The following is a 26,836-nucleotide window of genomic DNA, read 5'->3' as shown; positions in this document are numbered from 1 at the left end:
AAAGAAGCTGGGCACGGTGGGTCATGCCAGTAATCTTAGCTAATTAGGAGGCTGAGATCTGAGGATCTAGGTTCAAAGCCAGTCCGGGCAATTCAAAGCGGAGAGACTCTTATCTCCAATTAATCACTAGCAAACCAGAAGTGGGGCTGTGGCTCCAGGGATAGGGCTGATGAGCTCAGGGACAGTGCCTAAGCCACAGTTCAAGCCCCGTGACTCGCCCCCCTAAAAAAGAACAAATCAATCTCAAAGTAATTAGAAGACATAAAATAATACAAAATAATAAAGACAGAAATCAATGAAATAGAAAACAACAGAGAAATAAAACAAATCCCAAAGTAGGATGTTGAAAAATTAACAAATTGATAAATTCCTGACAGTACTGACCAAGAAAGGTAGAAAGTTAGCAACAAAAGTAAACATTTTAGAGTCTACAAATATTTCAGAGTAAATGATAAAAATATTATAAATACTTTTATAAGGATAAATTTGGTGGCAAACATAAAAGTGACAAATTTCTTTCAAAAATACTTCCTAAATTGACAAATATTATTGATTTTCTAAATAAATTTGATTTATATATTCTTTTAAAGAAAACTAGATAGGCCTGGATAATTTTGTTGGTGAGTCCTGTCAAATATTTTTAAAAAATAATAATACAACTCTTAAGCTCAGAAAGAAGAGAGAATGCTCATCGTTAATGCAGCATACCCAGACTTAATCTGACAAACACACAAGGGGAAAGAACCTTGAAATATATGTACTAGAAAAAAAATTTGTTTTTCAGTCATGATGTGAGGGATGTGAATGATGATAGGTGAATATGAATAGCCAGTTGTCATAGAGGTATAAGAAAGGTTCAGAGGTGTAAGAAAAATTCCCTGGCTGGAGTGGTAATGATCAAAGAGGCATGAGAAAAATCTAATGGGAAAATGAAATTATCACTGAATTCCAGTGAGAAAAAAAGAAAAATCAGAATAAAAAACTGGTATATAAGTTTAATATACAAAACAAAATAAAGAACTTTCCTTACCAAGAGACGATCCTGACAAACTCAGATTTTAGCATAAATTTATCAGAAGTATGCCTGTGAGGGCAAATGGAAACAGGGCATGTATCTAAAAGAAGAGCAGAACCCAGGAGGCTGGAAAAATGCTAGTGGAATACAATTGAATGTTTTAGTTCTTTTTGGTTCAAAGAGCTGTCTGGGCAGCAATGGTAGGAAAACTGTTAAAGCATTTTCTAATTCTTTTGCTTTCCTGCAACTAGATAGAATACAGGGAGTATTCAAACAGAAATGGTAAAACTAAAGAATGAGTTTATTGTAGGAAAATTACACCATCAGAAGGTACCCATGTTATTTTGCCAAATCTATCTATGTATCTGACTATGTTCTAATGAGATTTTAAAAGCAATCCAAGGAAGTGGTGTTATCTTTCTTCCCAATCTATCAAAGAACACCCATGCTTTTGTTAGCTCTGAGATTACAAGAGAGTACATTATATGTAGTATATCTATATTTCAAGCAAATAATCTGAAAAAAGATCCTGATGGATTGATTTCCTGTGGATGAGGTTGGAAAATGCATGGGGTGTGCTCAAGAGAAGTTCCTTCCCAGACCATTGAGCTGTTTCCAGAGGGCCCAGGATCGCATCTTGATATGCCATTTCTCAGCTGGAAGAAGTTGCTTACATGACTTAAAATATCTTAACAATGGCTTTCTTATCTGCAAAATAGATGAAAATACTTATTTCATGAGAATGAACTTAAATCATGCATATAAACTAGTCATTTGGGAAATAATTGCATGTTACACGACTGCAATTGATATTAATTAACATTAGTAGGTTACATTAACAAGGCTTTGATCTTTATCTTATATTGCTCAATGTGTTACCAAAGACATGGAAAAAAAATACAAGAACTTCTTATCAGATTTACAGGAGACACAGAGCCAGCAGTGCCAGCAAGCATCTTTGATGAGACCGAGGGCTTCATATAATTCAGAGTGAATGCCAGGGTTAGAATAGTCATACTAAATTTGGCAGGTTGGAATAATGGACAGAGTCCATGGAGAAAAATTAAATAAGAATAAACTTTTATATCTGTGTTTGTCTAACACTGAAATTTCACAAAGCCAGGATGAGGAAACAATCCCTTTAAGTATCTGAGAGACTGAATTAACTACCAACTCGGACAGAAAGAGGTAGTTGGAGGGAACAAAAAGGCAGCAGAATCCTTGCTCTTCCTACACCAGTGACCTTTTGGAGGCCCTTGATGCTGGAGAGTACAAGTGAGGTGAAGGAGTTCATAGTACATCACAAGTAGCTGAAGGCATTGATTAGAAGTGCATGGAAAACAAGAACAAATCATGGTACCTATCACAATAACGATAATCACCACCACCACCACAATGGCTAAATGTTAGTGAGTGCTTCTGGTTTTTGTTTCTCTGTCACTTCATTTAATCCTCTTAACACCTTGACAATCAGGTACTGTTATCATCCTTGCTTTGCCATTGCACAGAGAAGAAAACAGGGCACATGATTAATTTGTTATACAACTAGTCAATGAGGAGTGTATATTCAAATTCACACATGGAACAAATACTGCTGACATGCTAAGAAGGTGGCTAATTTAAAATATTAAATGGACCATTCTGTGGAAAAGGAATTGGGCCTTTGCTGTGTATTCCAAGAAAGTAGTGGTAGTCCCAGGAAGTATAAAATACTGGAAAACATATTTAGGTTGTTAGGAAGAAGAGTTTAAAGGGGAATGGGCTGGGATGTGCTTTATTGGAGTTCTCTGGGCACTTGCTAAGCAGAGGTTGGATGCTTAGCCCTAAAGTTCTCTTGAATACTTCATGGTTGCCATAGGTAACCTCATCTTTGGGCTAATTAATACCTAGTTAATCCTAGTTAATAACTAGGATTCATCAGCAGTAGAATTCTTCTCTAATTATAGATGGGATATGTGGGCTTTCTTAGAAGCGAAAAGATGCAGTTGCCTTTCAGCCACAATGGGGCAGAAACATGAAACCCATAGGACTTTGCAATTTTTGTGTCTTTTTGGCTTTGTCGACTTTTTTCTCTCATGGCAAACAAGTTTCTGTTTTTGTTTTTGGGGTTTTTTTGGTTTGTTTGTTTTTTAAATGTAGACTAGGAAGCATAACAACCATGGGCAGTTCTTGACATTTAAAATGTTTTTTCCTTCTCATAATTTCTGTCTCTGGTGATAGACTGCCTCTTTGGTATCAATGCAAAACAAAATACAACTACAGAAACAAAAACACGCCACAGTTCTTCACAGGCAAAGGTACAAGAGTCCAAATCTCCTCTCGCATGAGAATTGGGTCCCTTAGAAAAACAGCAGGGCTCAAGGAGACAATATGAGGTGGACAGAAGAGACAACACCCATGCTCAAGGCACTGAAGACATTGCAGGCTAACGTCTTCTGATTCACCCTTACATACACTGTGAGCAAAAGTTTCAAGACTTGGGCTATTCTGTGTTGATGACAGTCATTTTTCTGAAAATACTTGAAAGTACTAGTAGAGCTGTAGATTTCACACCTGCAATCTCCTCAGCAAGCGTTGTATTCTAGTCTACACAGAACTACAGACTGAGGCTCTTAGGCTCAAAGACCTAACAGGTTAGAGGTTTATGGACTTAGCATACATAGAGGTTTAATCCTCATCAGTGAGCTCACTCACAAATAAATCTCATACAGAATTTAAATAAAAACTACCTTCTCAACAGAACTCTTTAGAGGAGGCTCCGTAATAGCCCAGGATAGAGAAACCTACGTTCACTTGTGTGTTCACTCTGGTTCACAGTTGTTTTAGACAAGGTAAGGTACATGATTTCTCAGATTTGTCATCTGCTATTAGGTCTGTGTGGAATACATTTCATCTTACCCCTGCCTTCCACTGCCCTTATCTGCTATCTGCTATTTAATCCCTGTTCACTATTTGAAAAGTCAGTTTTTCCTGTCTAGATTGGGTTACAACACTTTTCTATAAGGTCCTGTTGAATCCTGGGGGCTGCACATTAGGAAAGTTTGATATTTGTAATCTTTTACTCAATGTTGTCCTCTGGTAAAAATAAAGCCCTGTGAGAGTAGGGCCATGTTTGTTTTGTTCTCTACTATACCTGAAACATTGCCTCAAGAAGGAGGAGGAGCTAAATATAAGTTGACAGATACTTATCGAACACTTATATGATAAGCATTGTTCTTCACACTGAAGGTACAAAAGAGGGAAAAAATAGGTATGGTCCCTGTCCTGAAGGAAGTTATATGTTCAAATGCTGACAGAGCAATGCCCTCAGACTCCTAATTTCCAGATGAGGGGAAGAGCACCAAAGAGCTTAAGTGACCTGAGTCATGCCACAGGGATCATTTGGTGGTACAAATTTTTAAAATAATTAAAATATGTCCTCTTACATCGATACTTCTCAATATAGATCTCAGCAACCAAAGGTGAACTGTTTCAGGCCATGACAAACGTCAGCAAGACATGGGGTCCTCATGAGGTACAGATGGAAGAAACCTGTGAAGCACATGGTTCTATGTTCACAAAGCTTTACAGGTTGTCAGTTATAGGCAGAGAGCTTTGGTGATGGTGATGTTTACCTATTCTGTCCCAGCCCATGCAACAATGTCTATGAAGTCCTTTGCTGCTGTTGTTGGACCTTGGTGTCTACAGAGTGTCTAGAGTCCTGTCATCAGCAGTGGCCATGTTGCTAGAATTTGGTCAGGATGTGTGCCGAGTGGAGAGTTACAAAAGGACTAACGAGCCATTTTTGAGAATTTTAGGACTTTTTAAGAGGTAGCATGTAAGAACTATATCAAGGAGATGTTTATAGGAGTGTTTGAACAGCAGGGAAATAGACCAATATAACAGCTCGCTGAATAATGAAAAATATTACAGGATAGATGGGCGACTTGGATAGAATCCAGTTCTTTGAAATAGAGGAAACGGTTGTTTCTAAGAATAGAGAGCTAGATTACTAATTAAATGTGAACCCAAGGTAACTCCTCTTCATTTCAGTGCCTGAGAAGGATACCATGGGAACTCTGCTGGAGTTCTCGTTCTCTCCATTGGAGGAACTGACCTGGAGGACAGAAAGACTCTCTGATCCACCCACATCACCTAAGCATATGACAACCTGTTTTTACCATCTTCACGCAGGAAGCAGCAGAGCCTGCTCAGCTTTCCGTGTGACTTTGCTATCAGTAACTGGCACCCACATGGCTCATACAATCTGCAAGCTTTTGAGTCAGTTAATCAGAAAGCACATCAAACCAAAAACATTTAAAAAGCTCAAGTTTTAACATGAGCAGAGATCTTTAGACTATATATATGTATATGTATGTACATACACACATACGCATATGTATATATATATTCTATATATGTTCTGTTGAGGTCAATATGCTGAGCCCATCCCCTCACTATGTCACAGAGAGATATGGAAGGTAACACCAGGTCTTGAAAGGATAGAGCATGGCATGGGAGCATGGCCAGGCTTAGAGAAGTGTGGAGAGAAGAGGAGTTGGAGAAAGCACTAAGTACAACATCTGTAAAGAAAATGTTTTATTTAAAGTGTTAAATACCATCACCAGAATGAATTTGATTTACATTAGTTGGTGTTTGTTACAGGACTAATCTGCCCTTTTATGTTTGTTTGTGTTTTCCCCCACAACTGGAATTCTCTTTATTTGAAAACATACTATGTACAGGGCAGCAATGGATTCACTGGCATAGTGCTATTTACATGACTAAACCACAAGTCGAGGTGCAGACATGTGAAAATTAAAAAAAAATACACCAACTTTTAAATAAATACTGCATAATGACAGGTCTGTACAAATATTCCATACAGTCATGTCCTTCTTATTAAAATTAGAAATAATTTGTATAGGAATATGCATAAAAGATTATGTGACTGCCTGTTAGTATCAGGAAAATGGTAAACGTTTATTCTAAGGGATAGTACAGACACTCCAGGAGGTCTATTAAATCAATTGTTGCTGGTACACAGGTGTCTAAATTATTTCAATAAAGTTCTATTCATTCTTTTCAAAACTCTACCTGGGTCCATCATAGATCTCAAGACTGTCAAGACACAGTCCTGGTGTATTTCATATTGCACCACGTAAAGAGAAGGCATTTTTAGTGATACTCATTTTAACTTTTGCACCATATCAAGCATGATAGTTTTCAATGATCAGCACTAAGTTAGAAAATAAAAACAGTAAAACTAAAGAAAATAATCTTTGTGCATGGCCTTCATTTAAACAGACGTGATGTATGTGGACTTCAAAAAGTGTTGCAAGAAAGTGAAAGCAATTTATAAGAATGTTTTGTCAAAGTCTGTCTAGATGAGAAAACCAGAAGAGAAGGGTGGTTTATTTCACTGACCAGGGACATTTCCTCTGAATTGGGAACTTGAGAGAACTTTGACTTAGCAGCACCACCCAATGGTAACAACTGTCTGTCAGTAAAACCAAAGGCAGGGGTTTTGACTCCAGGGCATTTCCATGTAGATTTTTGGTGATGGCATTAGGGAACGAGTTAGGCATATTGACTTTATTTGAGTCACTTAAAAATTGGAGCTTTAAAATTCTTGCAAATTTATGTTGACTATATTTCCTTAGAAATATAACTTGTGAAAAATTTGAATTTTTCTACAGAAAAATGAATAAACAGCCCTGGGTTTCTGGGATCCAAATTTTTAACAGTGTTTCTATTCACATAGTAAATGGGAACTGGCTAAAGAAATTACTTTAAAGAATTAGAAAACAAAAGAAATCTAAGACCACCTACAAAATAATACTTGAACCCCTGTATGAATAATGCTGGTGCTGAAAACTAATTTATTAGACATTACAATGGCCACATGATTGTAGGATTTTCCTGTAAACCGAATTTTGAAGGTGAAAAAAATTACCATGCACTGTACAATAAGTTGCAAAAGTTCAAATATCTTCTTTGTCAAATACATGCTGACTTACTCTAGGGCACTCCCAAGTCATGTTGCAAGGTCCTTTCAACATGCTTGAAATAAAGAAAGCTCTTAAATAGACTTTAATTCCCTGGGGAAATTCATAAATTCAGATGCACCTACAGCCCTGAATTGAATATGGGGTAGAAAATCAAACCAGATTAAAAAAAAGTGTCATTTTTAATATAAGGCTCACTCTGATCGGGAGGAAGAAAATAAACAATTAAAAGAGGAAGAGGAAAAGTAAGCTAGAGAAGAGGAAAAATGATGTGAAAAATTTGCACATATTGAACTTTATAAGATTTGTGTATTTCACATGGAAAGAAAGCGAATACATTATCCTTATTTGTCACATAAAGAGAATCTGAAGTATCTGTCTAGAAAGTGTTTTCATTTATAATGTCTGCCAAAACACAGACTGTGATTAAAGAATAAACATGGTGTTATCTTTTTTATCACCCTGTTGCATTCTCTCCCCCATTTAAAACCATGCACTAGTGAAATTTATTTTTAAAAATAATATAAATTGTTGAAAATGGCTGATTTTTATTTATTTATTTTTTGCAAGTTGCAGCCCCAAGAAAATAATTTAAAGTATTCAGCTAATCTGAGTCCATGCAAAAGTTTCTTTAATTTCATTCAGTACAGTGTAGCCACAGAAGTTTGATTTTCAGAGTCCAACACATCTTGGCATTAGTAAGTGACGCGCCAGCTGGTGTGGCCAGTCGGCCTCTCTCCCTCCAGATCCTGGCCCCGGGGCGGATGCTCTGTTCTTGACCATGTCTTTGGTCTCTTGCTTTTCACCTGATGATTCTTAGGACTTCATTCCTTGGCCTATAACATGGCTTAATGGCTGTAGAGCTCCATTTCTGTGGCATAACAGGGCTTTGGGTTAGATAATGAAGAAAAACAATAAAAATATAAAGGTGCCATTGAAAAGGGCTTTTGTTGCATGAAACTGACGGGATTCTTTGAGATTAATCCATGGCTTCAGATTGGACCAAAACTCTCGTGTCTGAACTCCAAACCTGATAGTTCCTCATAGCTCTGCTCTTTCACCTGAGGGCCTTCGTTAGGGCACAATGTGTGCAACTTCCTCTGAGAACACAGGATCGCTTTGTATCCCTAGAAATGGGCTCAGAAGACACAACATTAAGCATGCAGTGTTACCAGGGTTTGCGACCTGTGGATATATATGTATTTTTTTGTGTGTGACGCTGGTTGCTGTGACAACAGTTTTACAGCTGCTATGAACGAGAGTAAGAAGGTCCAGTGGAACTTTCCAGAGACGACTGGGAAGCTCTTCTTGTCAGAGGAGCCAAGGTTGGATCTACTAGGGAGGAGGGAGGGAAAAGTTTGAACCATCCAATCACCATATTGGATAGTTCCAGTTCATCTAAAAGTATCTGGGCCACTCCCATAAAGGATTTGTGATCCATTCGGCCATAATCTCCCCAGACGATGATCTGTTGGCAGAATGGAAAGAAGAGTATAAGCATATACCTGACAAAATCTTGAAAAATGCATTTAAATAGTAAAATTCATTTGATAGCAAAGATTAATAAAATAGATGTATTTGATGAATGGACAAAATGTCTCAGAATCCAAAGATGCACTGGAAAATCTACTAGAGCATTAGGCAACTAGCAGTATACAGAGACTGGAGCTCTTAGTGGGGTCTCTCACTCTCTCTCTCTCTCTCTTTCTATTTATACTACTGTCCACTGCTTTGAGGTTTTCAAAGAATTTCAGCTATGAGGAACATAATAGAATGTGACAAGAAGCTGGGCACAGGTAGCTCGTGCCTATACTTCTAGCTACTCATGAGGTTGCAATCTGAGAATCACAGTTCAAAGCCAGTGTGGAGTAGGAAAGTCCATGAGACTCTTATCACCACTTGACCACCCAAAATCCAGAGGTAGAGGTATGGCTCAAATGGAAGAATGTCAGGTTTGAACAGAAAAGCAAACCAAGATTGTGTAAGGTCCTGAGTTCAAGCCCCACTAATGGTAGAAAAACAAAATAGGATATGACAAGAAAAGGTACTGAAAAGTTTGGCTTCATAAAAATAGTCTCATGGGACAAGTCAAGACCTAAGGAACAAAAGGCGCATGGTATCCTTCCTTAATACGTGGCTGTTAAATCCGAAGAGTACAAGAGGAGGACTCAATAACTGCATACCCAAAGCTATGGACATGGTAATGGAAATATAAACGTAACTATACAGACATAAAAACCTATGACTCTATAGACATAATGTTTTATTTCATAAATTAATATGTTTCTATGACATACAAACCCTTTAGCCTAATTTTGATTAAGTTCTAAATACTAAGTCCCAGTGATTGTAAATAGAGATTCCCTCCTTGAACACTTGTTTGTTAAACTTGTCATTTAAAATATGATGTAAAAATCAACGTTAATAAATTCTCTAATAAAAAAAAAGTCTCATGGAAGTGGCACTTGGCTCAAGAGTAGGGCAGTAGCTTTGAGCTGAAGAGCTCAGGGACAGTGCCCAGACCCATAGTGCAAGTCCCATGGTCCAAAACAAGTGTCATGTAAGGAATCAGCAAATAAATAAATACCTGTAAAACCTTTCCTTGGGGACTCTCTTCAAAAGATAACAACTGCTGGTAAAGGGGTTCCAGCGTTTTTCTTGCCACTTTCGTTTTCTTTTTGGCTATGCAGACTCCATTATCTAGTAGATACACCTTGACATAGGGTGCTAGGAACAAAAAGGAGAGATGAGTGAGAATTGGGTGTGTTCAGCATCTAGCATATAGGGATAGCTGCAAAAGCTTCATCTTCATCTGAGAGAGCTAGCACCAGTCAACAGTGCCTGACTTTGCCACTGGATGTCCAATGCAAAGGTGGACAAGTGCCAGCCATGTAAGAGAATTATAGGGTATGCTGACATAGCTTTTGAACTTTGTGTTTGCTTGTTTATTGCTGATTGTCGGTCTACTTGTTGTATCTATTTAAGCACGGGATAAGTAAGGTAAAACATTTCCGGTCCCTAACCATCCCACTTCTACAGAACTCTCTTCATCTTTAACTTGCTAAAAGCTCAATTTAATTAAATCGAATCTGGACTGTTTTTGCTTCTCCAATCCGAAAAATGCCTTACTCAAAGGTGTTTCTGCACTGCTGGTGGTGTAGCAGGGATGGGGCCTGAGAACTGTATGTTCAAATTCACTACGAAGGGTTATCTGGCTGATACTTCATAAAATTCATGCCCACTAATGTAAAACTCATAATATTTTTTATGACAGAACAATTTAACTTTTATGAACATAAAGGATAATGGCAAGTTTGTACAATAGGTAACACACACTATAGTTTTAAATTCTTGCAAGGACTGAGAAATTGAGAGATGTCAGTAGTAAAAAAAAAAAGTAGTAGAAACGAAGTTTCAAAATTTTCGGTAATTGTTTCAAACATGTGAAACCACTGTCATTCCCACAGCTTCAAGTACCTCACATTCTGGTGATATTTCCTTATGAGTATATGGCATAAAGTTCAATAGTGCCTCTCCTTCCTTCTATATTGTAGGAGGTAAAACATCTAGCACATGCTGGCTTATGCTACCATGGGGCTTGGATCCATTTTTATTCTAATTTTAGAGTTTTAAGGATGCCTTAGGAGAAACTTGAAGGTCTAGATAACACTGGAGAATAACATAGAACACTAGTTTAATTAAAAAAAGAGAGAGAACTTATGCATATGTTGTAACAACGTGAATCATCTCGGTGTGGTAGTTTTTTAGGTATGAATTTAAGAGCTTTCACGATCTCCCCCAAAACACTCTTACAAAATGTTAATTCAAGAAAACCACAGACTACTATAGCCCCAAACCAGTCAGTTAACTGACTTATCTGCTAGTATCCTTGATTAGCTAAAATTCAAGTTTTCAGCAATAAAAATGAAGATAGTGTCGTTTAATAGACAGCAACAGGAAGACCTCTTCTTTTACCTGGCAGTGTCTTGGAACCTGGTTTTACAACAAGGCCACGGGCACGAATGATTTCCACCTCCAGCTGTCCCTTTTTGTCCATCATCCCTACCTGAATGTCACCTAATGGAGCAAGGAGAAAGAAATGTGCTTTACCATACAAACGCATTAAGAGAAGTGCTTTCATCAAATATTTGGTTTAACAACAGTTCATCATTTCCCATATGTCTCTTCAAATTCAAATGCATGTAAAATGTTATCAATGGCTTCCTTTGAAGATCATCAGAAATTAAAGACATGTTACTGTTAAAAAAAACTCACATTATTTCTACTAGTAATAGTGGTAAAGAGTCTATGAAAATCTGGTGAATATAATGTAACCCTTCTATTAATTACAATAAAAATATATGAAAAAAGTCTATGAAATTAAGGGAGTTTGATTTTTAATAACCTGAAGAGAAGCAATGAAATTATATGACTGAAGTTCTTACCCATGGCGGGAGTGGCCAGAGTCTGTCGTCCCACTAGCTGAGCAGGGCCAAGGCCGTCGAGGAAATCACTGAACTGGCTGTCAGAGGCCAAGCGGACACCAGGGAATATCAAACTGAAAGCAAAATAACGTACAGGATGAAATCTTCAGTCCAACTTTCTCTCTAGGCTCCTTTCTGTGGAAGGATGGCTGGTACCATTATTTTGCCACTAGTATTTGTTGGACCACAACATACCCACACAGCACAACTTGCCATGGCCTGCTCCATATTCTCTGTGTCAATGTATGTCACCTGAACCAATTGCTACATGATTGCAGACTCCCGTTGATATGTCTTCCTCTTTCTTGATCTGGAGGGTATCAGAGATGCTCAGTACCTAATAAGCACCTATTCCATGGCAGGTTCTATGATATTTAATCTCCTAGCTGCCTAATTAGGAGATAGCTTCTAAGAGCTTTTGTTTTTGTTTTTGTTGTTCATTTTAATTTTTATTATCAAGGTAATGAATAGAGGGGTTACAGTTACATTCGCCAGATAGTAGGTGCATTATTTCTCACACATTGATACCCCTTCTTATGTTTTTGTCCCCATTTCCCTTCCCTCCCCTTTTATAGCTGAAGAAACCCTTCTGGATTGTTTCCATCAACATTACAGCATGCTGCTCTATCTCCCATCTTACAAAAATAATCCTTTTCCTGACTCCACTTCTTTTCTTGAGATTCCTTGAAAAACATGTCTCTAAGTTCTATCTTCATTTATTCCCCTTTCATTCTCTCTTGAAACTTGAATCACTACTTCACCAAAATTTCTCTTAGCAAAATTCACCTAATGACCACACAAGTGACTCCAATGTTGACCAAGTTATGCAGTTTCATTTAACTCAACAGAATGGAAGAACCTGATTCAATCAACTTCTTCCTCTTCCATGAGATACTCTCTCCACTCTACTTCCTGCAGCCTCTAGGATCTTTGCATTTCTCCTCTGTACCAGTATTGCCTAGGCTGATGTCTCCAGCTTGGGCCACAGATGTAGAGTGATGGATAATGAGCATCTCTGGACACCTCTCAAATGAAACTCTGATCTTCTCAAAGGACTCCTTGTGTGAAAAACATAGGGTTTTTGTTTGAAAAATATAGCAGTTTGGGGCCAGGAGTTTGGCCTAGTGGTTAAAGTGCTTGCCTAGCATGCATGAAGACCCGGGTTCAATTCCTCGGTACCACATACATAGAAAAAAGCCAGAAGTGGTGCTGAGGCTCAAGTGGTAGAGCTCTAGCCTTGAGAAAAGTCCAAGGACAGTGCTCAGGCCCTGAGCTCAAGCCCAGGACTGGCCAAAAAATAAATAAATAAAAAATAAAAAAATATATATATATATAGCAGTTAACTACTGTACCTCTAGCTACTAGAACTTTTCCTGGGAGACTGTAATTACTAGATGTATACCTCTTAAGCTTTGTTGCATTGAAATTTAGAAAAAATAAGTCATTTTTGAAAAGTTTTATAATACTATGACAAAGAAACAATAATAAAAGAGCCTGGGCCTACGTGATTCCAGAGCCTACAGTCTTAACCATAGATATTAACTCTCTATCCTCAACTCAGACTACGGTGTGGGGATCAGTAGAAGATAATATTAGTATTTATCCTACCTATTTCTCTATTAAGAGTATGGACACATGGGGTAGAGGTCACAGTTTAGATTTTTTTTTTTGCCAGTCCTGAGGCTTGAACTCAGGGCCTGAGTACTGCCCTTGGGCTTTCTCAAGGCTAACACCCTACCACTTGAGCCACAGCGCCACTTCTGGTTTTTGCTGTGTATGTGGTACTGAGGAATAGAACTCAGGGCTTTGTGCATGCTAGGCAAGCACTATACCATTAGGCCATGCTATCGCCCCTAGATATTTTTAGATCTCATGTAATATTTTATAATTTATTTTATGTTTGGTTCCCTAATTCTTTTATACTTTTTTGCCAGTCCTGTGGCTTGTACTCAGAGCCTGAGCACTGTCCTTGGGCTTTTTTTTTCTCAAAGTTAATGCTCTACCACTTGAGCCTCACCACCATTTCTGGCTTTTCCTGTGTATGTGGTATGGAGGAATCGAACCCAGGGCTTCATGCATGCTAGGCAAGCACTCTACCACTAGGCAACGTTCCCAGCCTAGACTTTCTGGATGACCACTAAATGTATTTCTTTCCTTTCAACTCCAAGTACAAATATTTCGTTACTACAAATGTTCTAGTCTATTATGTAAATGACCCAGATAAGCCCTATTTTTAAAACATATAAACTATATGTCTCGTATTCATGTAAATGTGCTAGACAAATTTACTTTAGGGTATCTCATTAACACTAAGACAGCTCCTCTGAACCTCTGTGAACTATGCATTCAATACTTCCATAGTGATGGAAAATTAGTAAACCTCACATCTATTGATGCCCTTTACAATTTCATTTACAGATCTATGGTCACAATTAACATTAATTTGTGATAGAGTTATGCAATCCTTTACTTCCTTTTGTCTGGTACTGGGGTTTGAATTCAGCTTTTTAGCTCATGCAGATGCTCTAATACTTGAGTCATAGCTCCACTTTCAGCTGTTTTCTGATTAATTGGAGATAATCTCTTGGATTTATCTGCTTGGTCTGGCTTTGAACAGCCATTTTCATATTTTAGCATGCCTCAGTAGCTATGATTACAGGCATGAGCCACCTGCATGGTTATAAACTTTTATAAAATATCTTTAAGATATTTTCAGAACATAGGCTTAATGGTAATAATTAGTACACACCTAGGACTCTCCTAGCAGAGGATTACAATAGCACAAAACCTAGATACATAAGACCATATAGGATGAGGCTAAATGAAAGGATCTCCAGGATATGGAAACAAGAGCTTTAAAAAATATCTTTAAAATACTTTCAAAGCTCATTCAAAGGAAAGGTATATACAATTACATAAGGCCCACTAATATTTTAGGGGTACGTCTTTTTTGGATGTTACACATCATGTGGTTAAAATGTATTATATTTCATATTATTTATTAGTTAACTTTATTAGTTAAAATGAATGATATGAAATATAATTGTTAGTACATTAAATTAGCATTCTATTTTTTTCATAACAACACATATCAAACTTGTTTAGAATTTGCATTGTCTATGTGGTGTGGTACCGGCATGCATTACTTTTGTGCTTTTATATATTATTTCAAGCTAGGGCAAGAGCTTTTATTTGCATATAATGTGAGAGTCACATTTTAGCACCTTGTCAGCAAAGGCAAAACACTTTATCCCCAAACCTATATCTTTTGATAGAAAAAGCCAGAAATAGCACACTGCTCAGTGGCAGATGAGTAAAACTCTCTCCACAGGAAGTCAGCCAGTGAAGATTAAAATGGGTTGCAGAGGGTATATGCTAGCATAGAAGGTGAGCCAGACAAGAGGGCTTCAAGCAAGGTGTGGAGAAGATGTGTCTCTTCGCCAGCCTCACTTACTTTCCTTCTGAGCTATAGCTGTTCATGCTGCCATCTGTAGATTCTCGGCTGGCCTGCCGAGTCATCCAGTTCCTCATCTCCACTGCCAGACCTGTTTCTGTACTTCTCTGCACAGTGCTCCGTAGTTTTTTACCTCCTGCTTCTGCAGAGATAAAAATCCAAAAGACATCACAGATTTGTCATTGCTATCAGGGAACAACAATCATTAGCCTCAGGAGGTCCTCAGATGAAAAGAACTGCATGGAGGCAAAGTGTTCTTAGGGAAACAGAGAAAAGGTGTTTTAAACACTTTAAAACAATGTCTTCTTGGATCAAAGAAAAATCTTGAAGCAAAACAAAATACCATTGTTTTATTTCCATTTAAAATCGTGTTCATGCGCTTAACATAATAAAAGTTTCAATCTAAGAAAATAAAATAAGCTCCTTTTCATCGTAATATTTAATTGTCAGGCTAAATTTATGCCTATCATTTTCTTTTCATGATGGTATTTAACTGCAAAAGTAATTTATGCTTACCTTTCTTCTGTCTTTCCTTTTGTCACATTAAAAGGATTAAACATTATACTATTTACAAAGAACAGATGGTGATAAACACTCAAACACTAGCCTTAATTTTCACAAGAATACTTGTTTTGGGGAGGATGGTGGATAGCAGAAAGCACAGGAAGCTATACAAATGAGAGAGCTCTGTGTGCAACTTCACATCTGTTTAACTTTCAGAAGGCGTCTCAAGGGGAATGTACAGCTGCAAAACACGACTGTCAAGGTGAAGAGTGCTTTTTAATTTTTGATAGTCATGTCCCGATGGGTAATAGTCTGGTGGAGAAGTGCACTTACAAAGCCCTGGGGAAGACCAAACAGGAGCCCAAGTCAAGTACTGATATGTGATAGAGGTAGGAAGTGAATCTGAAGGGGAAGAGCTTCATAAGGGACTGGCATCTGAGCTGGGCTTGAGAAATGGGCAGACAGGAACTGAAGTGAGGAGGGGAGGAGGAGCAGTGTGGGCAAGGAAACAGTGGGGATAAAGTAGGATGGCTGAGTTTGTGAGAAGGAGGTGCAGTGACCAACGCATAAAAAGGAATGGTGAGGGAGAGAGTAGGTAAGAAACTGAGCTCAAATTATGAAGAACCTTAAATGTTGGAATGCGGAGCTGACCAAACCAAAGTTGAATTTTTCTCCTGTATTCATTTGCTTTTTCTCAGGCCTAAATATTTATCCTCATTGACTATGCATGCATCAGCTTTTGGAGATCTAACTATATGCAAGGCTCTTTATGACTAGTATTAATAAGTTCTTTTTAGGTCTATAAATGCTATTCATGCCACTGACTTGACGAAATCTCCTGAAGTGTCTTAATTTTGTTCAGTACTCTGAAATGCTGTTTTAAATCATCCATTCTCCACTTCCAACTTTAATGTACACTAAACTGCTATAAAGAATACACATAAAATATAAATTATGACTGATATATAACTCAGTTCCATAACCTAAAGATGATAATTTAGGCAATGAATAGTAAACATGTTGTACTGATATAAACTGTAAAGACATAGGCATTTCCCTGGATGAAGGAAAGCTCTCCTTTACAGAGGAAAATTAGTTAATAAATATAAAAGGAATGATAAGTTTAAAAATTACCAATTTACAACTGCCTGTGGAGTAAATGACTTAAGTAAGGCTCAACAATGAAGCCTAACACAATTAAAAAGGATGGTTAGAAACAGGATGTTTCTATAAACCAAGTAATCATGCCACAAATTACTTATAATCATTGAAAGGAAAAGAAAAGATACATCAACACAAAAGACCTGCCCATGCTCTTATTACTTGAGTGAATAACTGGAGACAATCATATGTACTATCTGATTACAAAATACATAGTACTGTTTATCACATTGTTTTTAACAGCTGGTTTCCAATCAGATCTTCTGTTTTTCAAAGATAAAGAGGATAAGTTACAACAGAAATGACATATAAACAAAACAACAGACAAATCTAGAACACGGAATATTGTTCAGGAGAATGAGCTTAGTCTCTTAAAAAGTTGAAGCAAGATATGTGCTATAAATGAAAAGATACTGAAGAAATGTAACTTGTCTGAAAAAGTAAAAATGAGGAAACTTGTAAAGGAAATAGTATAAAAGCACTGGATGTGGTGGCTCATGCCTGTAATTTAGCTACTCAGGAGGCTGAGACCTGAGGATCACAGTTCAAAGCCAGCCTGGGCAGTAAAGTCCATGAAGCTCTTATCTCCAATTAACCAGTAGAAAACTGGAAGTGGCACTTTGGCTCAAGGAGTAAGGCGGTAGTCTTAAACTGAAGAGCTCAGGGACAGCGCCCAGGCCCAGAGTTCAAGCCCTACAACTGACAAAAACAAAAATAGGAAAGAAAATAGTATAAAAGCAATTATAGGACAAGTAGAGTAAGGAAAATCTGGCTATGGATTGGATATTAGATTAGGAAAGTGTTCATGCTAAGGTAGTTAACCCATGTATTATAATGACTTTTCTTGTCATTAGAATACTACAGTATTTAAAATTTAAATTTTACAATGCTAACAATTCAAATAATGTAAGGAAAATAAAAAACCTCCCCAAACAAAAAGCACACATTCATAAAAAAATGTGAAAAAAGATGAGGCTGCAGAGTAGAATTTGATATTCATGAGTTTAATATTCATGATTTTTTTTTCAGTGTTCTCAAATGACTACATCAGGAAATAGCAGAATTTTTCCCAGGTGTAAACAGGAATGATGGAAGGTGCTAGGCTGATGTGAGGAAGCCAGGGCAAGGGCTTAGAGTCTGCTTTCTCATTTAGCTTTAATGTTCCCTTTCTGTCAACAATGTCCTTGTGCAAAACTGCCATCCAATGAGGCATACTTCAGTAAAATGTGAAACTATGAAATGAGAATATATACAGGAAACATATGACCTAGAAAGGATATAAAATGTCTAAAGATCTTAGGATATACCTTTTGCAATGTCATAGATGCATGGTTTCTAACTTACCATTGACTCTACCAGGCAGAAGTGACTTGAAAATACATTGTTATTGGGTGATGAGAACCAGCTACCATTTGTGTCAAAGATTAACAATACAATGGCCATCTACCATTTTGCTTACAGATTTATCTATGTATTTTATCACTAACAACTCTAAAACTAAAATCCCTGTTTCACAGATGAATGACATCCAAAGGCCAGGCAGACTGCACAACTCCCTGAAACCACATTAGCTGACAGAACCAGAATTTGTACACAAGTTCTCTTATTAATTTGTGGGCAGAGCTGCCTGGTCAGCTGTCCACAGAGAGGATACTATGCTGACCTCAACAACATGGGAACAGCGCCTTTACAAGTAGTTTGGTGGGAAGAATTTTCTTCCACTTAGAGGGTGAATTTGAGCAAGTTACCAATACTGTCTCAGTTTTATCAACCTGTGAAATGATATAATAATGAAATGATAATAATAATGTGTACTTCATAGGTTCGGGTGATGATTAAGGAAAATAAACATCTAAAGTGCTTAGAGAATGCCTGATACATAGAAAGTCTACAACTAGAGATAGAATGAAATAAATTCTGACGTGGACACAGAAAGAAAGAGGAAGAAAGAAAGAAAGAGGAAGAAAGAAAGAAAGAAAGAAAGAAAGAAAGAAAGAAAGAGAAAGAAAGAAAGAAAGAAAGAAAAAAGAAAGAAAGAAAGAAAGACAGACAGACAGACAGACAGACAGACAGACTACAACTAACTATAATGTTGCTATTTCACCAGCTAGGGAATAAACACACACAGAAAAGTAGTCCAGCCTCAACCGCTATTGGCTCTGCGGCTTTTAGGCCTCCTCTGAGTCATATTCCCTCTGAGCTGTTGGCTTCTCTTTTATGAAAGTGGAACAGGGAACAACATAGATGAATTTGATATGTTTTAGCCCTAATGTCTATGTATGATCAATATCACAATAGCATACATTGAGGAGACAGGCTACTCATTGTCAAAGAATTCCACTAATAAGTATTCATAGTAGCTTTTAAACTTTTTAAATCTTGTTTTATTTTTTACATCTATGTATGGAAGTTTCTATGGCGATACCCACTTATAGTAGCTTTACAACTTGCCTTTTTAAATTTTACATTATCTGAAACATTATCTGACTTACTTATAAATTTATTTTTCAGCACCACAGAACATTTTTTTCCCCCAGTTCTGGGGCTTGAACTCAGGATCTGGGCACTGACCTTGGGCTTTCTCAAAGCTAGTTAGTGCTCTACCACTTGAGCCACAGCACCACTTCTGGCTTTTTCTGTGTATGTGGTACTGAGGAATTAAAGTCAGGGTTTCATGTATGCTAGGCAAGCACTCTACCACTAGGCCATGATCCCGGCCAACACAGAACCTTTGTGGTCACATATACAACAAAAGCAATTAAGCCTAAATATAGCACATTTATGGTGATTCACTTTTAATGCAGATGTTTCAGAATGCAAAGAATAAATGGTTTGTGTGTTATTCAATCTAAAAACCAAGTCTCTTTAACAGCGAAAGTCTATCTTTATAAAGTGAGGAAAAGAGTATTTGAAGACGATCCCTAGGATGATATTACTTTACCTAGTAAAATCATTTTGTAGATGTAATTAAGGTAACTAATGAGTTGGTTAAAACATAGGGAGACTATCTTACTGGACCGAGTTTAACTAGGAATTAAGTCTGTGTACATAGTGATTTTGTGGTGAGTTCCAGAACTGAAAATCAGAAGGATCTGAAGGGCAAGAAGTATTCAAGGTATCTTTGATGTCTTGAAGATCAAAGAGCAGCCACCAACCGCTGACCAATAGCAAACAAAAACAAAAACAAAAACAGGACCTCAGGCCTAAAACCTCAAAGATTGAAAATTTGCTATCAACTTGAATGACCCAGATATACCCTGGTATCAACTTTGTGATATTCTAAAGACTCAGCCACCATGTGCTAGATCCACAGAACTAACTCATAAATGGGTGTTATTTTCATCTGCTAAATTTGTAATAATTGTTACACTGCAATAGAAAACTTATACCATAAATTCTGAGTGTCTGGAAGATATTTTTCAAGTTGGGAGACTTAAAAATATTATTACTATCAACTGAAAATTTAAAAACAACATGATTTTTAAAGTATATAGATATACACAAGAGGCATATATTCATAGATGCATAGTATAGATTTGTGTATGAACATATTTAAAAAATCTAACAGCTAACCCTTTAGGCATAAGGTATTTAAAGCTTTTGGAGAAGTGGCCTGCAGGTAAAAATCAAGGTCTTGGATTGCTACATCTCAAAGGCAGTTGCAGCACACAGGAAGTGTCCTTATTATTTGCTCTGCTTAACTGCATAGTTCATTTACTTGGTACCTTCTGTATTTAAGGAAAGTCATCTGATTAAATGTAAGACCAAAGAGTTGTTTTCTCCTAATAAATGAAAAGCAGAAAACTATTTGAATGGCTTGATAACAAAAATCAAAAGGTCCTAGAGATTGGTTTATGTACTGTGGAGGATAGGATTCACAATCATACTGGTCTTTTGATGTCATATTTTCTTGATACCAAGATGAGAAATGATTGATGCAAACAGGTTGATGCATTCTGAAAACTACCTTTAATTTTTAGTTTAGACCTCAACTTATTGGCTCAAAGTTACTAAAGCATTGCTTTTGCACATTATTCAAAATTACTATTTTAGTGTGCATAATTTTGAAAAGCAGCCATATTTGTATCACAGCTAACATTTTTTGAAAAGGCATTTAAAAAGAGAACTTCTAGAATTATTGACTCACATGCTTTTCGAACTAACCTCAGGATCCTGTATGCCCATGTGTTTATACTCCCTTACTGTGGCAGTGAGAAAGCTGAGGTCTTTAGTAATTAGCTCCTCATTAGTTGATGGCTTTTCATTTTCAACAACCACTAGTAATTTCAAATTACTATCATCTGCCTTGAAGCCATAATACCTCAAAATTTAAATTTAAGAATTGTCTCTATCACTTCTTCCAGTCTCCATGGTGGCCATGTAAGCCCAGCCTTTTATCACCAGATCTCTATCAAGACATGAAAAGAAGACTAGTTTATTTACCTATTCGGTACTGGCAAGATTCCACTATGGGGGAACTGTCATGAGTAAATTATTATCATTGTATATGAAAGCGAATGTACTTGTCTTTACTTTTGTCAGGGCTTTCTACTATTAATGACTATAATCTGAACTCTTAAAAGTATAAACTAAATAAAATCTGATAAATTCTTTTAGGCTAATTTAAGATTTACGTTAACAAGTGAAGCAGATACTAGTAGGAATTAACAGTTGGTTCTCAAAAACTGTTTCAAAGCTTAACCATTCTCTCAATAACACTTTCAGTGAAAGTTATACAGGAGATAGCTATATAACATGAGCTACAAGACACCATAAATCACAGTCGTCATTAGAGGTAGTAAAACACATCAGTTTCTCCCCTACTTCGAGAGTTAGGTAGTCATGTGACTTGGTCAATAAGATGTGTGCAGGCTCTCAGGGGTTGTATCATGGCAGAATATTTAACAGCTGGTGTACAACTTGCCCTGCACTTCTGTGTAGAAGCAAGTAACAAAGGCCTCCCTCAGCCTGTGTCCCTGAGTTCAGCCACACCCACGGTTCTCAGTAGATAGCAGGAATAAGACAATCGTTTTGTGTGTGGAACCACTGATGTATTTTAGTTCTTTGTTACTACAACTGAACTTATTTGCCATAACACAATAAGTTATTCTCTTATAAACAAGATGTTTAAAGTTGAGGAAAATCCAATTATTTAAAATCAAGGAAGGATAGAGTGTTTCTTGACTCAAAATTATGCTGCAATAATGGTTAATATTACTATCATTTTCTGCATAGTATTTTAATGGATCACTTTAATGTTGTCTTTCTGAAGGATTGACTACATTCTATATGCAAACCCAAGAGTGCATCTGGGCAGCCAAATCATCCATAGTTTTATTTTTCCTTTCTTGCTTATTCTCACTGATTAAAAAAAAAAACAACAGGCAACTACTATCTTTCTTTAAAGTGTATATGTTCTGGGGCTTAAGTCAAGGCCTAGGTGCTATCCCTGAGCTTCTTTTGTTCAAGGCTAGTACTCTACCCTTTGAGCTACAGCTTCATTTCTACCTTTGTTGGTGATTCACAGACTTTCCTACCTGGGCTGGCTTCGAACCATGATCTTCAGATCTCAGTGTCATGAGTAGCTAGGATTATACTGGGACTGATGGCAATTTCTATTCAAAAAAACCAAAAACTAAAAAAAAGTAATTATCTGAGCCTAACAGATATTTTAACTAACGTTATTTTCTGTTAGAATAGAGGTTTTCTAATGTCAGTCTTAGTAACATTTGAATATATGTTTAAGAAAATAACTACCCTTCAATTGCAGAAGTTAAAATCTGTCTTGCTTTGCTATTAAGCTACTGAGGCTAGGAAAAGGTCTGTGAGCCCATAGGCTTCCACTGTCATGAGGGTGCTGGCAGGTAGGAATTGTAGGAGTGAGACAGGTGCCAACTAGCAGTTGAGCATATGTTCAGGATTAGCTCTGAGGTGTGGATTGGCTTCATTCCCAGTCTTTAGTTCAAGTTCTCCAGACTTCCTAGAGACTCTGTGACCTATCCAGTGTCTACAGGTAAGTACATTTTCTGCCTAAATTGCCAGAACTGGTTTGTTGATTGTACTAGGCATCCTAAATAACATTTTCTTCACATGTTTCATTTGGAATCTGATAGAAAACTGAGTTCCTAGTTTATAAGGAGATAAAAATACATAATTCTTTAGTGTATACTGAGGGTATATTGTAACATTCAAGCTCTCTTGTACCTGAAAAATTAGTTAATATTGTCCCTTTCAGCAATAATAGCTGCTTTTGCTGTTTCTTCTTCTTCTTGTTCTTGCTCTTTATCTTCTTTTTCTTATTCTTGTTGTTGTTTTTGTTTCTCTTCCTTTCCCTCCTGCTCCTCCTTCGTCTTCTTCTTTGTCTTGTTAGTCATGGGGCTTGAACTCTGGGCCTGGGCGCTGTCCCTGAGTTCTTCAGCTCAAAGCTAGCACTCTACTACTTGAGCAACAGAACCACTTCCAGTTTTCTGGTGGTTAACTGAAGAGTCTAATGGACTTTTGTGCCTTGCTGGCTTTGAAATGAGATCCTCAGATCTCAGCCTCCTGAGTAGCTAGGATTATAGGCGTGAGCCGACAGTGCTGGCTAATAATAGCTTCTGTACATTCCATGATTCATAAAGCCAGTAAGGTACTTGGTCATCTATTCATTCACATACGTACTGGCACACATTTGTTAGGTACTTACTAGGTGTAAGGTATTGTGGGAGTTAATAAAAATAAGTAACATAGAATTAGGATTATATAATTCCCAATTATATAATTTTTTAATTTAGTAGGTAAGATATGAGAAAAAGGCACGTGTACTAAGTGCTATGTGAGGGACACTGCATAGCTAGAGCTGCACTGTTCTACAGAATTTCCCATGAATGATAAAAATGCTCTATAATACTAAACTGCCCAATAGGGTAGACTGAGCACTAGAAATATGGTTGTGTGACTATCTACTTGTGTAACTAGGGAACTGAACTGTTACTTTAGCTTATTTAAATTTCAATAGCAACAGATGGCTAACTAGTGCCTCATGTATTGAACAATAGAGATAACAGAGACTCAGGAAAAGGTACAAGTATTTTGAAATAGGATCTTAAGGGAAGGGTGAACAGAATACACTAATTTACAACAGTCCTCTAAGACAGATATTTTGATGGATAGACATTTCACATAAAAATAAAGAAGCTAAGATCAAAGAAATTATGTTTGGTTCATAGGACTAGGCATGGACAAACCATTATTTCATATTCTGCCTAAAGAAGTTCCTATCATTTCTGAACACCTCACCTCACATAGGATATGTACGAGGCACTGGTGAGCAGTTGCACATAAAGTTAGAGGAAGACCGTGGACAGAACCTGGAGACAAGAATACTGAGGCTTAGATGAGCATGCATTCAAGTTTTTGAGTTGTTGATGTACTAAAGCTTTAGAGTAGTGTCAAGATCAAGATGATACTTAAGAAAAGATATACAGGCAGAGAAAATAGACTGGGATAGAGAGATCCTGAAAAGAGAGCAGAGTGCTAAGTTATCACATGTCTTTAAAGACAAGCTGGGTCCCATGAGAATGGGAAGGATGAAAGGGAACTGAAAAGAGCTGGAAGGGCGCATTTCTTTCGCAGAAAATGCATTCTGAGGCCACATTTAGTCAGTTAATATGTTGGTTTGCCCCAAATAAAAACTTAGACATTTTTGTCTTATACTTTTATAGATGTTGTTACTTTCCTTGCATCCAATTTAGGAGAATAAGGGAATTAATGATCACTTATTTAGTAGCCAAAATTGTTTCCCTTGTTAGTCTCATTTAATACAATTTAAATCTCAATAAAATAATGTTTTCTTTCTTTACTCACGATGATCCAGACAAAAGCAGATACACTTGGGAATCTCTAAGAATTGGCCATGCAGAGAGAGGAGCAATGGAAGGAAGTGGACAAGAGCTTCCCACCAGCTTCCGGACTCTGGCTATAAACCCACGTGAGGACTGCTAGAATTTATGTTCATGGCTTTTGCAAAACATCTTTGCATTAGCATTATTTACAGGAAAACCAATTCTACGTTCAGCTGAAAAAAAAACCGATACTTACAAACTGGACTTGATATATTATGTTAGTTTTTTCTTCATTTGCTCAAATGATATTAGAAATATATGGTAGTAGGCAACTCTTCCTCCTCCACAGTGAAATATTAAGACCTGAGTTCAAACCCCAGTGTCAGATAAACACAAGCAACAAAAAACTCACTATAACATGAGATAGAATAAGTATACAGAAGATCTTGTTAAATCTATAATACTTACATGATCACAGCAGAAAACATTTTTCATGAAAATATAGTCTATAGTAGGAATAGGTTGTTGGCTCTTTGACATTCTAGTGGGCTTCTTTTCTAAGTCATTATATAAAATGATTCCACAGGGTAAACTCCATCCTATTACAGGTTTTGAATATAGTGAACCTAGCAAAGGATGAAAGCAAACTGGGGCTTTATTTGACTTTCATGTTGAAATTTTAAACTACTTTAAGGACACTAAACAGTGAAAGATTCTGATTCTTATATTAAAACGGTAATGTGGAACTGTTCCTTACTTTTTAAAATTCCAACATCCTCTGCTTTACTTTATCTGTCTTGAATATAAATCTGATATGAAAAGGTTATGCTATTATTGAATATGATACAAACTTATTTAGAAATAATTTGTTATAATATTCATAATGTAGGAAAAATAAGATATCCTATAAAAAGATCCATAGTTGCTTAAAACCATCTGTCCTACTCCCAAATTTGTCTTTTCTGAAGATGTGCAGAAATGTTGATTTGCTGAACTTAGAAGTTTAGATTGTATTTAATACATAAGTATGTATATTGACATATAAATACAATGGACAGCAATCACACTGACACTTAGCTTGAGAAGAATGGTAAAACTATTTATGTTACTATTAATGGACATTTAGTGAATTACCAACTGTGCAAGTATGATGTCTGCATTTAAAAGAACTCTATTTAAATGTATGGAGAATTTTTTGTTTCAATTGAGCAAGAACAAACTTCTACCTATTTTAATAAAATGGGATTGATCGCTAAGAATTATGTGTGTTATTTGCTATACACAAGGATTAGAAAAGATATTTTCATATTTATCTTACAAGATGAACAGCCTCTTAAAAGAGTGGAAGTGTTAAATCAGTCTTAAAAAAAACCAGAAAAAAAAATTGGGGTTTCCCTGTGTACACCAGTTTGGTTCAACTTTTAGTCTTCCTGTCTCTAACTTTCTGGAATCGTAGGCTGTACATTCATAACTAGACCAAATCAGTATCTTAATTTCAATTTTTATTAACTACTCTTAACTTGGCTATCATATGCAAAAAGTCTTTTCTCAATTTCCTAGTGATTTTTAAACTAGCATTCAAAGAGATTAGGTAATTTATGTTAAATAGTGTTATTGATAGAATTTCTTCTGTATGATTGTCAAATTATACACACACACACACACACACACACACACACACACACACACACACACATCTTTCATTGGTTGTCATGAAGGGCCTGGATACTGTCCTTGAGCTCTTTAGCACAAGGCCAGTGCTCTACCACTTTGAACCACAGAGCCACTTCCAGTGTTCTACTGGTTAACTGGAGTTAAGAATCTCATGGACTTTCCTGCTTAGGCTGGCTTTGAATTTCAATCCTCAGGTCTCAGTCTCTTGAGTAGCTGGGATTATAGGTGTGAGCCTAGTGTCTGGCTACCAAACTATATTTTAACCAATATTTTCACCAATGCAGGCCATAAAATTGGAAAATCTAAATTCATTCTTATGTACATAATTAAAACCCACTGACATAGTAGCAATAAGATCAGCTAGCCTCTGTGAAGACAGCATCTGAGAAACCAGACCCTGCAGGTATCAGGAAAAGGGCCACTTTCCTGCATTATGTGGCCATGATGACCTGTCGTTGGAACCAAAGGGAATGGAAGGTATAGGGCTGTTTCTCCTGCTAAGAAGGGTAACATTTCCTAGAAATTGTTCCTTCTCTCTCGAAGCCGCCTGCCATGTTGACACATCCAATTCACATGGATATTCTACTTGTGTAGAATAGTCTACTCACATTGGGACAAAGTAATTCAAATAATGAAGACAATCCTCCAATAGGGTTCAGTGATCAATAAGCAGATGTAACTTATGAACTGTAAAATAACAGAACAAGTGCCATTATTATTTTCCCCTTAAAAAT

At 36.9% G+C, this 26,836-nt stretch overlaps 1 protein-coding gene across 50 annotated transcripts in view; it reads right to left on the bottom strand.

The window, feature by feature from the left end:
• Positions 1-5,578: 5,578 nt before the first annotated feature.
• The window catches only part of Rims2 (regulating synaptic membrane exocytosis 2), a 385,455-nt gene continuing 364,197 nt past the window's right edge, over positions 5,579-26,836 (bottom strand). For all 50 annotated transcript variants that reach the window (XM_090339238.1, XM_090339190.1, XM_090339201.1 and 47 more), the window contains 5 exons: positions 14,941-15,082; positions 11,448-11,560; positions 10,978-11,079; positions 9,590-9,729; positions 5,579-8,470 (listed from right to left, as the gene is read on the bottom strand). In XM_090339238.1, coding sequence (XP_090195364.1) covers positions 8,252-8,470; positions 9,590-9,729; positions 10,978-11,079; positions 11,448-11,560; positions 14,941-15,082 — 716 coding nt within the window. In that variant the 3' untranslated portion in view covers positions 5,579-8,251. The remainder of the gene's footprint in view (positions 8,471-9,589; positions 9,730-10,977; positions 11,080-11,447; positions 11,561-14,940; positions 15,083-26,836) is intronic.

This window comes from Megascapheus bottae, chromosome 9 (assembly GCF_031878675.1).
Source record: "Megascapheus bottae isolate mThoBot1 chromosome 9, mThoBot2.hap1, whole genome shotgun sequence".
Classification (NCBI taxonomy): Eukaryota; Metazoa; Chordata; class Mammalia; order Rodentia; family Geomyidae; genus Megascapheus; species Megascapheus bottae.
The sequence above is the reverse complement of the archived record's forward strand: the minus strand, read 5'-3'. Positions and strand labels throughout refer to the sequence as shown.